We start from the raw sequence: 18,168 nt of genomic DNA, 5'->3' as shown, positions 1-18,168 counted from the left end.
ACATGGCAAACTGAAAGTTCCTTTTTACTTACTATTGAGGTCTTATATTCCTTGGTGACTTGAAGATCAAATGAGGGTTTTTAATGCATACATATATATACACATATTGGATTTCTTCTTTTAAAAGTTAAAACTTTTGTACTTTGGTGTTTATATAAATATATATGTAAAATAATAAAACATAAGTTCCTAGTCAATATCATATTCATATTTTAATTGTTTAGATACTAATTTTATATATTGGATATAAAATTTTATAATTATAACTTTTGGAAAATTGTAGCTTTTATCATTATAAGTTGTGTTGTTGGCAAGAGTATCTGAGTGCATGAAAGTTGCTTTTTTTCTGAAATACTTAAGCAAATACATATTTTAACTGTAAGCTGAAAAAGTGTGCACTCAAAAAAAAAAAAAAAATCAATTAGTCTTGCTCAGTTTCAGAACTCAGAGCTCACTTTGAACTTTAAAAATTTTGTTCCAGTATAGATATGACACTGGAGTGCCCTTTGTACACATTTCTGAGACATTTTTTGATCAGTCCACTAATAACTTGTCTTGCAAAGCTTAGAAAAATGTGTTCCTTCAGCCAATGATTTGCAGTGTGATTAGACAAAGGCATGATCATTCTCGGACTTGTGTCTGAGAAAACTAATGCAATGGACTACAGAAAAAAATCTGACATTCTTTCAGGGGCCAATTAATAAGCCACTTTTTCCCTACCAACAGTTTTACATTCATTTCAGATTGAAGCTGAAACATGAATAAACAATTAATTAGACTTTGTTTTGTACTTTATATTATGTGGCTGAACAGCTAATGCAGGAGTTCAGACAGTTTTAATTTTTTGTTGATTAAAAGCAGAAACAAAACAGACATGGGCTGGTGAGACCTGGTTTACATCACCAGAACAGATGTAGTGTTCACCAGTAGGGGAGCAGCTTGCACTGAAATAGCTTCCATGACTTGAGCTCAGACTGTTTCACTTGCAGTTACAACCTCTCAGACGGGCAGAGAGATGCTCTACATCTGACAGGCCCAGAAGGGACCTGGTTAACACATTTTCCCAGAGCAGTATCAGCTGCATAACCAGCCAGACTAAAAAGGCATAAAAAGCACATCTTGGTGTGACTTATAAACATGCATATGTTTAGTTTTACTACCAGCAAAGGGAGGTGGGGAGGAGGAGAGCAAATGAGTCTGGAGGAAGAGGTGTAACTGCAGCAGAACAACAAACCCAGGTTTTTGTTGTTGTGTTGGGCTTGACAGGATCTCCCTCTGGCCTTGATAAACAGTCATATTTATTACTGTAGTACTGTGAAACATGCACAAGATTGTAGAGTTAGCACTTAAAGTTGTGTGGCACGAAAAAAGGCCTTTTAGAAAAATGAATAATTGTATTTTTTCCCTCATAGCAAGTAGGGCAATCAGATCTACTGATGCTGAAATACTGCTATGAGCTAAGACTATCACAATCCAGATTTCCTTAAATGTGTCCCATTTTTCCAGCTCAACGCTTTCTGTCCAGTTGGGAGACACTACTGGCTCCTCAACTTCTGGGTCCATATGCCAGAAAACCTGCACAGGTGGTGCTGGATGCCATACCTTGGCACTGCCCTTCTGCAGGATCCTGCTGGACTCCCAGGTCTGTGTCCATTGCACAGGGGGCTGTTTCTGTCTTGCTATGTAGGAAATCTCCTGCAATGAGTTGAAAACCAACAGTAAAGCTCTGTGTGCTTTATTTTAGAACATATATGGCTTACATATTTTAGAACATATATGGCTTCTGTATTTTCCCCTGGTACTGGAAGAGGCAGAGTTACACATTTCAGCCAGTTTCTGACTTTTTTCCATTCTGATGTTATGGTTGCTTTTTTTTTCTTTCCTAATTTTATTCCTTTGAGATGATGTCTTGGCCCCTGTAAATTCAAACAGAAAAGAATATTTTCATTTTTTCCTTTTCTAAATTCTATAAACATCAGTAAATTTCTCTGAGGTGTCTATATTTTTTCCATTAGCACATTTGCATACAATCATATGTTGTCAAAATGGGCTTCTATGCTCTGCTAGTCTCTGCTCCTGAGATATGCAGTAGATACATGTGAGAAGATGCAATAAAAACCCTTTAAATGTTAATGCTCTATTGTGCATCCATGTCTCATTGACATTTCTCTCCTGAAACTGTAAGGCGATGTTGAATGTTCAGATGCCATGACAACAATTGGTAAAAAAACTTCCTTTACCTTCTGGTAGTTTGTACAGAAAGACTCTTTCAATAGCCTTCTTTTCAACCTGAATTCAGAAGGAAAAGAACCTGGAAGTTATCAGACCAGCTGCTCTATACTTAATAACATTTGTAGGTCTGAGTCACTTGGTTGAAGTTACTGTTATCTCACCAAAGCCACCCTTTTCACAGTCAGGCTGAGTTCTGAAATACTGAACAACAGTATTCACAACTGGCAGGGAAGAAGAGCTTTCTGTGTGGTTGTTAAAAAGAAGAAAATTATTTCAGAATGAAAGAATCATTAGAGTTCAGAGGACCTTGGAAGTCTTGACTTTGAGTCCAGCCTCCTGCATAAAGCTAGGTTAGCACTGAACTTCGGCCAGGCTCTTCTGAGTTTTGCCCAGTTGGGTCTTGAAAACCTCCCAGGATGGAGTTATACAAATTATTTCATTTCCTGTCCCAAAGCTTGCTTAGCCTCAGAAAAATACCTACCCCCCACCCCCAGCCAGTTGGAAGTTCATTTGAAATTGTCTCATTTTTCTGTCACACTCCTCTGTTAACAGCTTTGTCTCTCTTTCCTTGGTAACTTCCATTAAAGTGTTGGAAGGTTGCTACTAGCTACCCCTAAGCTTTTTTAATGAATGCCAGCTTTTGAGAGGAAGAGGAGTAATTTTAAGGACAATGAATGAGCAGTGAGGCTTATCAGGTGGTGAACAGTGTGTCATAATGAGAACTTCCATAGACTTTTGGGGAATATTTGAGATGCTGGTGTAGGCACCTGAGCCAGTGACTAAGTTCCTTTCAGACACTGCATCAGCTATTTCCAATGAGGGTTTAGAAGTATGAAGTTGATCCAACAGGATTCTCAGACTGCTCACAAAAGACCTGAGTGCAAGTTAAGGCTGAATTTGGCTGAACAGCAAAACAGACATAATTTTTTTGCAACTAGAGCACTGGGTTAAATCTGAATTCCCAGCTCCCATTTCTGATGCAGACAATCTCCCCGTAGGAACCTTTATAGACTCAGTGACATCAATCTGCGCATCCATAATTACAGTCTACATGCCATTACACGGCAGCCGTGCACGGAGCTCGTGCAGCCCTGGGAGAATCAGCCAGGCCTGCAGCAAGCTTCGGCACAGAAAATGCAAATCTCTTTGCAGATAAGGCACATCTCCCTCCAAATATAGATGAGCTCACACCCACCCTGCTAATAACAGGCTATACTTCTCTTCAGTAAGATTACACAAAATTAAGCAGCAGATCCCATGAGGACACTGCCAGTACGCCGTACTTCGAGGTACGCGCGTTCTGGGATCGTTGCAAAGTGAGAGACTGTGGACAAATAAAAATGGTGTCTAGGGAAGCACTGAAATCGACATAAATTGAATTACTTTCTCTACTTTATTTAGTTAGACATGTAAAAGTACAAACATAGTCGTACCAATACCTTGACCTGTACACAAACATTACTTTTCGCTCCAGCGAAAGTGTTCCAAGTATTGGAAAAGTACCAACTATCCCCCTAACAAGAAGTATATAAAGAAATAGCACTGCTGGGTATTGTGAAGTCAGGCACGTGAGCAAACCCCATCCTGCACAGCTGGGCATTTTTATCCCAGTTAAGGGGGGATAAATCCGTATTCAAAAGATATTTTAAATACAGTCGATTAACAGTTTTGATCTAGATCAAGAACTCCGTATGTAACATCTCTGAACCGCAGCCACTTCAAAAGACGGAAAACTGTGTTTTTCAAGGGTTCGCCAACACTGCGAGGGCACCAGCCGGGCCCAGTGGGTTGTGTCGTACCCTCAGGCCAGAGACCCGGCGGGCGGGTGACACCTGTGCGGCCCCCGGGAGCCGCTGGAGCGCGGTGCTCCAGTCCCTCAGGAAATATCCCGCGTGGACCGGGAGGCCCTGGAGCCGCAGCCCGGAGGCGGGAAGCAGGCGTGAGGCACGTGCCGAGCCGCGGAACCCCTGACGGCCCCGGAGCGCGGCCCAGACCCGCTCCTGGGCACTGACTCCCCTCACAGCGGCCCCGGCGCGAGGCGGTCCCTGACCCGCTCCCGCCTCGGGGGAGCCCCGCGGCCGGACCGACCCCCGGCAGTGGCGGAGCGGAGGGTGGCGGCGCGGGTGGAGCCGCCCCGGCGCGGCGCCTTTGTTCGGAGCGGCGGCGCGGCCGGGGCCAGCGGTCCCGCCGCGTTCATGGCGGGGGCGCGGGGAGCCCCGCAGGCGCTGCCCGTCCTGCCCGCCCGGGAGCCCGCGGGCAGCGGCTGCCGGGGCTCGGCGCGCTGAGCGGCGCCCGTGTCCGGCGGGGGCGCTGCGCGGGGCCCGGCAGCCCCGGCGGAGGGGGCCGGGCGGGGCGGGCGCCCGCAGCCCGCGGGGGCCCTGCCCGGCGCGGCTCGGCGCTCCGCGGACCCCCGGGCGGCGCCGCTCCGCTCGCCGGACCCCGCCTGGTCCGGACCCCGCCGCGGGCGGCCGCGGAGCCCTCCCGCGCCCAAACTTTGCAAAGTCTCGCAGCTCCGCTGCTGGGGCGGCGGCGGCTACGGCAGCGGCGGGCGGGGGCGGCGGCGGAGGAGGCGGGGGCGGAGGGGGCGGGGTGCGGGCCGGCGGCGGCGGCGGCAGCAGCATCAAAGAGCCCCGATTCCTGCCGCCCTGGGAGCCATGCGCTGCTGTCTGTAATGTCAGCGGAACAGGAGAAGGACCCCATCGCGCTGAAGAGATCCCGAGGTACAGGGAGGACCGGGCCGGGCCCGGGGGCCGCCGCCGGCGGGGCCTGGCTCCCGTGCGGAGCGGCGGCCAAGCCGCGGGATGCGCGCACCGCCCGCGCCGCCGCTGCCCGCGGGGCTCCCGCCGCGCAGCCCCGGCCGGGCCGCCCCCACCGCGCTCCCTCCTGGCGCTGGCGGCGGGGCCGGCGGCGCGGGGGCCGCGAGAAGTTTGCTCGGTGGGGCCCGGCCGGGCCCCGCGGGCTCCCGCAGCCGCCGGGCCTGGAAAAGCGGCGGCGGTGCTGGCGGTGCGCGCAGGTGTGTCCCGTGGGGCGGGGGGGGACCGTGCGGTCCTGGCTCCGCTGTGTCTGGGGATGTGCGGCGCATTAGTATGCAGCGAGCATACTGCTGGTGCAAGGGAATACGGCGGCGGTGCCACATGTCCGAGTTCGTGCTGATGCAGAGCCCATAAATTACACTTGAGTGTTCGCTCTTCTACCCGCGGTCTCGGCTCTTGTGCTTGAGTCTGGTTGGGGTTTTGTCTTTCCCTTTTTCGGGAAATGAAAACAATTATCGAAATACTATCTTTTATTAATAGCACCGGTTTGTGGCTCTGGTGAGCTTTGGACTGGTGCGTTTCTTTGAAAGGTGTAGGGCGAAGGGTAGAAATGCGGCGTCTCCTCCGAGTTCGGCAGTGCAGCCGACTTTAATGGCAGTGGCACATCAAGCCTGCGTGGCGGTAGTTGTGTCCTTATAGCCCTTAAAAACAGAAATGCTTTTCTGAATAAAATAACGAAAGGCGGCGAGCTGAGTGACTGAGTTGGGGGAAAATCATGGCAAAATTATAAAATCTGCGATTTAGTGCTTCTCTTTTTCTCGCCTCCTCTTTTGCCTCTGGCATTCTATTGTTCCTGATGTTTTAAGCTTTTTTCCCGGTTGAATAAGTGGAGAAAGGTGCAGATTCCGATATGCACATTGTCACTGATTTACAGTTTGCTTTTCTAAAACTGTTCTAGTAGCAGCTGGATTGCAACCTTGAGAGAACGAAAACACACAACAGCGTTGCAAAGGAGACTGGCATTCATTAGACTCCTCCACTCTCAAGCCCTGATTCTGCAAATATTTAAGCATATATGGTTTCACGTGCCTGAGTTACCCACCAAGTTCCACGCGATTACTGCTTAATATCAACTCTGTTTACAGTGTCGGGGCCACAGCATAGACTCACCAAATCTGGGTGAAATTAGACTACTTTTAGTTTCTCTGTCCATCATGGAAAGTTTATTTAGCCATTTACGTTTCTTGGGACAACGTTCTTACTGAGATAAATCACTGTTTAAAAAGCCCGTGGCATCCATCCTGTAGAAACCTAGACAGAGATTTGTCAGTGAGTATGAAAATACTCCATAGTGTATTTGCAGGATGTTAAGTATGGCATAAATAACATGCAAAGTCATAAACTCTTAGTATGTAAACAGAACTACAAGTTTCAGTTCTGCCTAACACTGAAGATGTCCATCTTATGCATGTATGAAGTAAAAAAGAATGCAGGGTTTATCTTTTCTCCTTTGCCCAAATGTGAATGGCTGAAATAAATTCGATCTGTAGTTTAATAAGGGAGTAATTATCAGATACGTATTTGTATCTCTAGATCGATTAGATATTTGATGTCCCAGTCAAAAGGATTGTATTTTTGCCTGAAAAACTAGTGTTGTACAATGAAATAATTTCTCATTTGTGCAGTATTCCAAAATGCTGAGTACACCTTTAATGAAAGTCTATGTGGTAGGTACCAAAAGTGACGGTGGAAAGTTTATTTTGGCTGCATGAAAATGAGCCTTATTCACTCTTTTTTGGAGGTGTGCTAGGACTAACATTCTGTTTCCTTTCATGTATAAATTAAATCATTAGCAAATCCACAGGGAAAATATAAATTCTTAGGGATGAATCAAATCACTGGCCTCACGTAGTGAGAACTGAAAATACAAAAGCTTTGTGCCTTTCCAGATGCAGGACTCACTTCTGTAAACCTAGGCAAGTGAATGGCTTCACCCATGTAAGTAATTCAGGTAGAAGTTGATGGAACTTGTCACTAGAATTCTAATATTCATATACTTGTGTTTTTGAAGAATGATATCCCTGAGATGGAATTTATACATAATTTTATGAAGTTTTAACTTATGCTACTGTAAACCAGCATTTGTATTCTACTTGATCACAGATTTACTAATGTCTATGCTGCTAGTTGTTGAATTTATTAAAAGAAATCTGGATATTTGTAATATTTTGCTAACAGTGGTTGAAGTCATTGGTGCATTAAGAGTGCAGGGCCACAAACAGGAGTGTGTTTTATATAGTTGTGAGGATTGGTGTTCACAGTGCAATCTTGCACTGAATTTAGTGTAAACTTACATGAATGCTGCAGAAGAAGCTTAAGGAAAGTGCAGGGACAGTTTTGAGAAAGTAGATTATCATTAAGATGACTTATAGAGTTGAAATTTAGGGGAAATTTGCCATCATTCTTCATGTAAACCTTTGTGCTATAATTATTTAATAGCTACAGCTAATGCAGGGGCAATCTGTCATAGCACACTAAGTATATGCAGGATTTTATAATCTAAAACAAGGCAAAAAGGACTCTTAGAAAGAGTAATCCCTAGTTTCTCTGATGGTAGGTTAGACCACAATATGCTATGTGCAAGTGTGAGTTTATTTTGAGAACCTGATCGTGACTTCATGCCCTTGTCTTTGAAATTCAAACTTAAAATTTGATGGGTGTTGATCTGGGGTGTCCATATATCTTCCTTAGGTATAATGAAAAATGAAATTAAATTTCCACAATGACAGCTAAAGCTGGATTGTGACTTGAGGTAGAACTGGCAAATTCCCTGAAACCTCAAAAAAAAAAAGGAGGCAGGGAGAAAGGAAATGCAAGGAGTAAAAATTTGCCAGGTCTCCTTTGATCAGGAGTATTTGAAATAACTGCTGGATATTTCATTCTGTATTCAGTAAGTCTGGCTTGCCCCTGTGAGAAGAGATTTTTTTGTTACTTACTGAATAGTCCTAAAGCTGGTTTACCTGTCTGCTGGGAACACTTGTCTAACAGAGCAGTGTAATGTCATATGCTGCTTTGCATAATTCTGTTGGTAATTCACAGTTATCTTCAGGTTGCTTTTGGTAATAAAGACTTGTGTGTTCAGCTGTGTGCTTGCATCTTGATAAAGTTTTACTTGTATTCTGAATGTGAGTTTTAATCAAAAAACAGTAAGATTTTTAAGTTGGATTGCCTGCTTATTGTTCTATACTGTTACTATATATAAAAGAGCAAATAAACTATTATATTAATGGCCCTGGAAAAAAAAAAAGAATTAACATAGTTTGTTAATGTAATGATGTTGTTACTATAACATGTGTTACATATGTCATATCACCGGATAATGCTTTTTGTACTTCAGGGTTTTCGTTGCATTCTCATACGATGGCAATTTCACTTGAGCCCCATCAAGACAGACTGACTGGGATAATGAATGTGCTAGGTTTTTTTTTTTTTTTTTTTTTTTTTTTTTTTTTTTTTTTTTTTTTTTTTTTTTTTTTTTCCCATTGGTCTAACTAGGGCTTTAAAAATGAAAGACTTATGCAACTTAGAGAGCTTGTCCTGCTGTTATGAAAGGTGAAGAAGAATCCCAGGTGAAATACAGATCTCTCTTTGTGCTGCTCAGGGTAAAGTCTGATTGAGTGACCAATGAAATGAACATTCTTTACTTCTTTTTGTGCCAGAGCCTTGCTCAGTTATTCTGTGAGGTTTCTGCAGAGTAGAGCAGGTTCACTTAGAGCCCCTCTCATTTTTGGCAGGTGTCTTTTTGTTGGATCAAGTCTTGCATTTAGTGAAATTTAGATCTGATAAACTGAAGATCTGTCTAAACAACGCGGAAGCTTTTCAGTGGTTTTTGTTTATGAATCTACTCCTGTTTGCTTTTCCTTCACGGTGGATTGTAACACACGGTTGTGTATTGCCACAGTGAGTTTGATAAATGCTGTGTCTGTGTAAGTTAAATAAGAGGTGAATCTTAGGCATGGCTTAATACAGTTCCTTTGAAAGTTTTATGAGTTACACAAACAAGAAATACTTCTAACTGTTAAAGTGGAGTTGTTAAGAACCAAGGAACAGATAAACATAAAATAAATGGAAATGTTTATTCCAATGGTGATGAGCACGAATTGGATGTTAAAGTGGGAGTAGGGTAAGACAGCACACAGGAGGCATGTTACCTTACCTCCAGATGTTTGCTCCTTAAGGACTTGCAATGCAAGGCCCCAGAGTTAATGCAAGTTCAGTATTCGTAACAGATATCTGTGGCCGTGGCAATCAGAGGCAAACATGCAACATGGTCTGTAAGAAAACTAATGCACTATTGCACTGATTGAAATTTTGTAGGTGGTGACAGTGGATTGGATGGGTTAGGAGGACCAGGAGTTCAACTTGGAAGCCCTGATAAGAAAAAACGCAAAGCAAATACACAGGTAAATTCTCTTTTGATTTCTTAGTAAATAGAGCACTCAGATGTTGTTTGCTGGTGTGACTGTCTCGCATTGTTCAGAGTATCTGTTGTCACAAGTAGCAGCTGTGCACAAAATATTCCAGTTTTACCATGAAGTTGAAGTCTTCCTAATACTAGTTATTTGCACTAGAGTTATTTTAATCTCTGTAGGTTGCCATAGACCTATGTAGAGAGGAGCACAGAGAGACTGCAGCGACTTGTATTTTTACCATATGGATTTCATTCTGAGACAGACTTTTTTTTAATGACTTTGTAGCCATTTGTAGAAGTCTGTACAGCATGAGTAGTTGCCATGAGACTAATTCTCTCCTTACTTTCATTTCATTATGTGTAAGTCTGTGGGCTAATGAATCAGAACAGTTTGTTAATGCTTTGACCAAATTCTTGGCATACTCCTGAAGTTATTTTCAAGCCAAAGCTGTGAGGCCAATACAGCTCCTTTTCAGTGAATCCCTGCAATTTGACATTTCTATGGAGTTTTTCTTTCTAGAAAAGAAAACCTGAATACAAAATCTCTTAAGCAGGTTGATACCTTAGTGCAGAATTTCCCATTGTGTGTTCATTCAGCTTTGAGTGAGAGTATCTGTTAGTTTGGTACTGCCCAGTGAGAGTAACCTTACTTATGTAGGTCAAACAATCACTTTCTGTTAGGCCTATCCACAGTCCACTGAGGTGTGGATCTGTTTTCTTAATTTTTGTTTGGTTCTAAAGTAGTTATGGTGAAACCTGCTCTGAGAAATATTCAGTTACTCTGAAAGGCTTCAAACCTCTCTCTTGGTGGAGCTTACCTTGTGTTCAGGAATGGTGATAACTACAGAGGCTATGCAGACTAGCTTTTTTTCTTACCTGGTTCAAAATTTTATTTTATTTTTTTTAAACAAATGCTCAGTCTTAGTTTTGTAGTACTTAGGAGGAAATGCCTTCTGTGAGCACAGTTAGTGTAGGGTGAACCCAGTAGTTTCCCTACAGGCTAGTCTAGGATGAATTTCAATTGTATAGCCACTTTGGTGGCATTTAAACACTTCTGGGCTCTGTTAAACTCTGTAACTAGAGTATAGGCATTTTATGCCTACTGCCTATGCTTTGCAGACTGTCCACAATCACTGAATGCTCATAAGGGATGCCTCTTTTTGGTATAGAAATCTACAGAGTGTAGAATATTCTGCAGAATATAGAAAATTGCTGTATTCTATATGCCTTTTTTTAGGGTTATAGTAACACTAGGTTTATATTCTCATAGAAGTAGGGTGTCTTAAGAGATGTATATTCAGTAACATCAACCCAAACTGAGACTAAGGAAATGCTTCAACATTTGGAAATACTTTTTCCATGTGTTTGTGTCAGTTGGCTTTCTGTATTGTTGCTTGTCTTTCGTAAAAGATTAAGAAATAGAAGTCCCATATCAAGTAGTATTTTCAGAAGCACGATTGTGCAACTGCAAAATTTTTAAAACACTGATACTGCTATAAATCATCGTATTATCTGGAGCACAGACTCTCTTGCCTCTGTACTGAAATTTCAGACAGCCTGGCAGGATACAGTGGGTGAGTTTTACACAACAGCTGAACAGTTCTTTCAGCAGTAGTACTGGTAATCCAGGACCTTTGTGGTTGGTCTGTCTTGCAGGGAAATACTAAAACTAATTTAAATGTTGTATTTAAAATATTTGTAGGGATCATCATTTCCTCCTCCATCTGAATATGCTCCACCGCCGAATCCAAGCTCTGACCACCTTGTAGCTGCAAATCCATTTGATGACAACTATAATACTGTGTCTTATAAACCTCTTCCTTCAGGAAATCCATATTTTAGTAATCCTGGTTATCCTGGCTTTGGAGGCTATAACACTTTCAGAATGCCACCTCACATGCTACCCAGAGTGTCCTCGCCATATGGTGGTTCTTACTCCCTCAGAAACCAACCACATCCTCTTCCTCAAAACCCTGTGGGCATGGGTTTCAGTCGACCTCACTCTTTCAGCTTTGGTCCGCATGATAACCCAGGTTTTGGGAATCAGCCCCCCTATAGTGGTGGTCAGATAAATCAAAATGTCAGTATGCCTCCTCAGCATTTCAGGCCAAATCCTGGGGAGAACTTTGGCCATTCTGGTCAGATACCTCACCCTGACGTGCCGTCTAATTTTGGTCCTGGAAACAATCCAAATTTTCCAAATTCTCAGCTAGAGTCAAACCATTCTTTTGTTCCTCCACCGAACACGTACAACCAGACAAAATCTTCAGCACAGAAGCAAGACTTTAATCAAGGTGCAAGCAAAGCATCCAGCCAGAACACTGCTGCTCATCAGCATCATCACAGGACAGAGGACATTGTGAGTCAAGGTAACAGTGACCTAAAAAATGTTACTCGAAACAATGTGGTAAATCAGGATAATAGCCATTCCAACAGTGCTGATAACACCAATGCTGGGCATTCCAATGGGACTCAGAGTAAGTCTCGCCAGCCCCGAGGCGCTGCTGAAGGATGCAACTCTGAAAAGAGCAGCAAAACACCCCTTCATCCCACTCGTCATGGTCACTCGTCCTCTGAACCTGTCTACCCATGTGGGATCTGTACCCACGAAGTCAATGATGACCAGGATGCCATCCTGTGTGAAGCCTCTTGTCAGAAATGGTTTCATCGGATCTGCACAGGCATGACAGAGTCGGCGTACGGCCTCCTCACAGCAGAGGCATCGGCAGTCTGGGGCTGTGATACTTGCATGGCTGACAAAGATGTCCAGTTGATGCGCACGAGAGAGACTGCAGGACCACCTGCACTGAACACAGAAGGCTGACAGCCTCAGGTGGTGGTGGTGGATGAAATACGTTTTATGAAGTTTTGGTTACAAATTGGGTACTTCACTTTCTGCAGACAATCAGTTGTGTTTGATTGCTGTTGTCTTATTTTTTCCCCTAATCTCTTTTCATTCATAAAGTTCCATCTCAGCTTTTGGATTCTTATTTTTATGTGTGCAAATGTTTTACAGGATGGAATATTTTTTGTTTCTGATTAAGCTGTAACTGACAATTGATCAGAAGTAGGATGTGCATTGACAATTTTATTGAAGGAAAAAATGTGCCTGTATGAATAGCCCTAATTTGCTAGTATTAATGTGTTAACTAACACTAGCATTTAGTGCTCAGTTTTAATGGTACTATATTTGCAAGTACTCATTACTTTGGTTTTTTTTTGGGGGGTGAATGTCTGGTGATGTTCTTGCTAGCCTTTCTTTGAATATAGTGGAGATGACATGGAGGAATGTGCAGTACTAATAGTTGTTATTTTAGGGTAAATACAGAGAATTTTGTATGTGCTTTTTCCTATTTTTTGAAGTAAAGCATTAACATGCTATTCAGAAATCGATGAATTCATAATTAGTAACACAATGAAACTCGCTAACTCTTACACATTTCTATTTCCTTGAAAAGGCAATAATCTCTTTTGACTTCTCAGCAAACACTTGCTGAAGGCTCTTGCTGGGTCTTGCAATATTTGGAAATAGTTATGAAATATGACTAAATTGGAAGAAGAACAGATCAAATTTATGAAATCCAGTGCTTTAAATCTAGAGAATGCCAAAACTGGGGTTGCATATGTAACCTTAACTCATTTATCTTGAGCACATCCATTAGGATACAGTGTCTGTGTGTGTCACGGTTGTGCAGTTATGCACCTCTCTCTCATCCTTTCTCACTGATGGTTCCAGTCTCCTGCCTCAGTGCTGCCTAAGAATTGTGAATGAACTAGTGCATGGAAAATCCTGCCTGTCTTCCAGGGCTCTCAGCTAGAACCTGCTCAGTCACCCTGAGCTTACGCAGTCCACTTGGCGTGAAGGAGGGTGCAAGGCAATGGAGTGTGCTCTGCACAGGCTCTGAATGGCATGATAATTTGGCCAGCAGAGTCTTAAAACTAAATCCCCACCACTGCCTCAGCCAGTCTTGCAGTGAGGGGGTGGGAAATCTAGGGTGAAGAAAAAAAACACAGCTTTCATATCAGGTGAGTTTAGCTCAGAAGTAATGAGAAGTTTAAGCTTCTTTGCTAAACCTGATATCCTACTGACAAGTATGAGTGGCACTAGAGCTTCTGTGTGATGCTAGGAATTCTATTTTAATATGGGTAATTTGATCTTATTCTTGATCTCAAAAATAACTCTCCTTTTTTTTTCTTTTTCATGTGGGGAAACATCTAGCCTTGAACAGTTCAGCCCTAGTGTGATAAAGTTGCATATGCAACCGAAGAAGTGTTTCTTTAGGGAGAAGTGTTGTTTTGACTTAATAAAAGGAGGCACTGCAATAACAGACTCTGCTTATAATACTCACCAGTGTGCTGGAAACTTAGTCTTTAAACAGGAATTAAATCATATGTCAAGTTTACAGATGCCAGTCACGTTCCTTAACGTGATAAATTTTTCAGGTCTGTGAGGATGAGTGATGTAGGAGCTGATATAGAATACAGCCTTCTAAGTAAAGAGGTAGTTTTTAAGATAAGCTATGCTAATGAGTGAAAAGTAAGGCCTGTTTGCTAATTCACCATTGTGTTTGATTTTAAATGGGCTCTACTGTGGTACATTCCTGGAAGATACTGTGCAGACCTGCATAACTTTTCTTGTTATATTTTAAAAGTGAAAAATTTTGCTGGGTAAGTGCGGTATTGCCCCCTTTTTTTGTCTTGCCTCTCATCAGGAAAAAGAAAATAATGTCTCAAGTGTAAATGACATGTTTCAAATCTTGAGGATTTCCTGTATGGAGATGTAAAAGAAAGTGTAAGGCAGATCAAGGGCTTCTGTTTTCATCACCAGTTGCTTTAATTTAGTACAGAAACCAGACTTAATCTTGTTTTGTTGGAGGTGTGATATTTAAAAACAAAGAACAAACCAACCAAGCAACAACTTCTGTTAAAGAGATTTATTCTTCAGTAGGTTTCCTAATGACTGACAGACTGTTAGAATTTGCTTTTGGTACTAAAGTAGCAATTAAACCAAACCTTGTTTAGATAGATTTGTTCCTCTGGGAATCAGTTTAATCTCTGCAACAATTTGCACTGTGAAAGTAGTGGAGCTGGTTCACACCTACAGCAACATGAATGAAATAAAAAATGTGCTCAGTGAAAATTCCAACAAAACCAATGATGATATTATTACCTTTCCCACTCCCACACCCCTTGCCTGTTGTGAGAAGATTTTGGGGGCATTTTTTTCTCAGAAGTCGAATTAATGATTTAAGATTTCGGAGCAGACATTTTATTTAAAATAGCCATATATTCCTTAATTTCTTCATTGACCCTACATGAAGTTAGGCAAGTATTTTCTAGATTAGCTGTCAAGGCATTAGTGTCCTTAGAAACCTAAAGTCAACTGGAATATCATTCTATAAGACCTTTAATTGTGTATTTGTGAAACTTATTCTAACAATTTATTTTGGTTTTTCCAAACTGATACTATGTTGGGTTTGTAACCCAGTACCTTTTCTGCATTCATTAACCTACAAATTCAAGGCATTAGCAAATGTCAATTATATCAAATAAAACCAAGTGAACAACAAAACCCAAACTTGTTAGCACACTGATCGTAGAGATATGACAGATGAAGATCTCCAAAAGTCATCCAGCTGATATGCTTGCCCTACTGATACACTCTTGGCATACTTGAACTCTTTATCTAGAGAGAGGGTTATATTTTGTTTTTCTCTGCATGTATTGACTAGTAGTAGTTCAAGTATGCACAGGAAAAACAGCAATCATGTTTTATTAGTAAGGTCCTAGGAAAATGACAGCTGCTTAGAATTAGAAGTTAGTTATAGAAAGGTGGGTGGGAGGGAGGGAGGGCTGACTAGAGTAGGTGAGGGGTTTTGTAATATTCTACATGAAACAATTTGTATTGAGCTATCATGTGCTTCTTTCATTACTAGTAATTTAGACTGTACCGGTGCTGCACACCAAAAATATTGCGAAGATTTTGTATGTCTTGCAAACCTTAACATTTTTATGGGAAGTGCCCATGTCCCTTTTAACTTGTCATGGTCAGAAATGCAGCCTTTATTGCCCAAAATGCTTTTGTTGTTTTGTTTTCCCCTGGGCTGAAATAAATAGGTATAAACTGGACTGTACTGTCCTTAATACTTTGGGGTTTTTCGCTGGTGATCATTTGTAAATGAGAAAACGTGCTTTTCTCTTTAAAACACTTGTTTTATTGGTCAGGGTAAGTGTCAGTGCTGTACACAAGACACCAAAAATCCTGTTTCTTGCTGTTTTACTGATCCCTTCTGCAGCTCGAGACAAGCAGGTTAAGCATGCCTCCTCTTTCAGCAGATTGGATTAATCCTTACTTCCCGAGGTTGTTTAGAGGCCTAGTTATTATCTGAGATCTTCAGATGCAAGAAACTAGAGAAAAGTAATGAAGTTTGCTCTACTTAAAAATATAAATTTTAGGGCTGCTCAAAGAAGATTATACTTTGTGACCTCTGAAGTTTTTAATCTAAGAACCAGTTTTGTAATCACATTTTTCAGCTTAATTTCAAGCATGTGAGAATTAATGACGTTGGTGGAACTGCATGCACACAGTCAAGAATGTTTCAAAGTGTTTGCAGTTTGAGGCCTGTGATATTTGCAAGTGAAATGCTTCTATGGTTTGAGATTTTTTACAAAATCAGTGGTGTTCATATGTAGCACCTTTTTAACATTTGACTTTATTCCAACTTGATACGATAACACATTATCTGCATTAGGTACATCCCTTTCATTTTATAAATAAACATTGCCTGGCAGTAAAAGTATTGGTGTAACATTTTTAAAAAAGGAAGTCATGCTTCTTTTCATGTTGTATGTGACTTAAATGACTGTTTCATATTAAAACTAATCTTTCCTTATGTACTGCTTAAATATACCTGTTTTGGGATATCAGTTCAGTACTTTTTATACAATCTTGAATGTGTTCCACATTGGTGACATGTATTTTTGCAACAACTTTTTTGTTTTGATTTTAAATTAGAGCATGTCTGATGTAATACATGCATTAGTGCTGTGGTGTGTGGCAAAGTTAATGTATGTAATTCAAATTGGAAAAGTTTCCAGACTTTGTCCAACATTAGCCCTGTGGCCAGGGATTAAATTACTATGTAATACAAATTATTTCATACCATGATGTGTTTTAAGCTACTCTATGAAGTATGTGAAACATTATTGTTTATGGATTGGTAGCTGGTGTGGTATCTTGCATAGAATGAGGTATGATAGGTGGTAGCAATTCATGATAACTAAAACTAAGTACCTTTCAGAACACACAGCACTGGTGTGCATTGTCATCTTGTTGCCATAACTGTTAGTATGAATTTTTTTAATATTATCCACTGACAAATGGGTGAACATTTGGTAATCAGCTCATGGGTGTGAAAATTCAACTCTAACACTCTTTACTTGGTTTACAAAACATAATTTTTTAATCTATTGGATGTGATTAAATATATACAGGAGGGTGTAGAACTGGATGTATTTTCAAGTTATTCTGCAATTGCTAAGTTTTGTCTAAAGCTTTCTATATTAGAATAGATTCTTCCTTAAAATTGGAAACTAAGTGTACTTAGCAGAATTCTTTAAGGCAATATAATTATCCTACACTACATCTTGAGTTATGCATATTCACTTCTTTATATGGAGCTCCTCTGAATTTCTTGCTTTATATATAAAAAAGGGTCCCTTTAGTGGCCTAGTGTTGTGTGTCATCAGTTCTGAGGTAATTAATTCTGAATGGTGTTCAGCCCCTTGGAGGTGCTGCCTATAACTCAAAGTCTTCAGTGTTGCCCTTAGTCTCCTGGTTTAGAAATGGCTTATCCCAACACCTTGGGAATACCTATTTCTGTATTGTTTGCCATACATGATTAATTTTCCTTTTCATCTTCAAACAAACTGTCTGTCTCAAAGTAGTTTTTGATCCTACCCCACCTTTTTACTTGGAGATTTGTGCACTGTATTTCAGGAATTGCTGTACTGGAGGCAGTTTGGGATTGGAAGCCTGAGAGATGTCATGTCTGTTCCTAGACGCTCATCTTCTGCTCTACAGGATGCTCTAAATCTGAACTTCCATATAGCTTAAGGAGGGCAAGCTTTTAATGTATTTCCTCTTTTTTTCTCCTTTTTTGATAGTTTTTTTTGGTGAAGCGTGAAATAAGAGAGTTTGTTAGGGATTTTTGTTTAAAAGATGGCCTTTCCTCCAAGCTTTTTTATGTGGCCTTTAGAGCAAATACTGTGTTCTTCAGGGCCTTCTGACTTGAAATTTTTGTCCACATTCTCCTTTCAGTCTCAAAGGTGAGTTGAAAAAGGCAAGTTACCAATCTACTGCCATCCAAACAATGCAAACTATAAGATGATTAAGAGTGCTGACATTTAATTTTTTTGTTAGTTTGTTAATGATGATGTGACATTTTTACCTTTCAGAAGAACATATATCAGAATCTGATTCAAGTGTTCTTGGAAAATGTATATGGTAGTTTTTGTCTGGCACTGTATGTAACTTTGTTGCTTTCTGTTGTCTGGTTTCGGTTCCTTTTAAAATAAAGATAATTTTTGCGGGGAAGTTGCCAGTTGATTTTATGAAGATGACGTAATGCCTAGATTGACTCTGCTACTGTTTTACCTGGGAGAATGCATTTGGATTAGTTGTAATCCTGCAAGAAACAGTATGAGGTCATA

At 41.3% G+C, this 18,168-nt stretch overlaps 1 protein-coding gene across 1 annotated transcript; it reads left to right on the top strand.

Annotated features, from left to right (window-relative positions):
* Positions 1-4,821: 4,821 nt before the first annotated feature.
* PYGO1 (pygopus family PHD finger 1) lies at positions 4,822-18,052 on the top strand. The gene is made up of 3 exons (XM_027881487.1): positions 4,822-4,952; positions 9,363-9,448; positions 11,159-18,052. The coding sequence occupies exons 1-3, from the start codon at positions 4,904-4,906 to the stop codon at positions 12,278-12,280; spliced, it is 1,257 nt and encodes a 418-aa protein (XP_027737288.1). The 5' UTR covers positions 4,822-4,903; the 3' UTR covers positions 12,281-18,052.
* The last annotated feature ends 116 nt before the right edge of the window (positions 18,053-18,168 follow it).

The sequence above is a fragment of the Empidonax traillii genome, unplaced genomic scaffold (assembly GCF_003031625.1).
Source record: "Empidonax traillii isolate 1590-97213 ecotype Southwest subspecies unplaced genomic scaffold, ASM303162v1 scaffold90:size2128546, whole genome shotgun sequence".
NCBI lineage: Eukaryota > Metazoa > Chordata > Aves > Passeriformes > Tyrannidae > Empidonax > Empidonax traillii.
The sequence above is the reverse complement of the archived record's forward strand: the minus strand, read 5'-3'. Positions and strand labels throughout refer to the sequence as shown.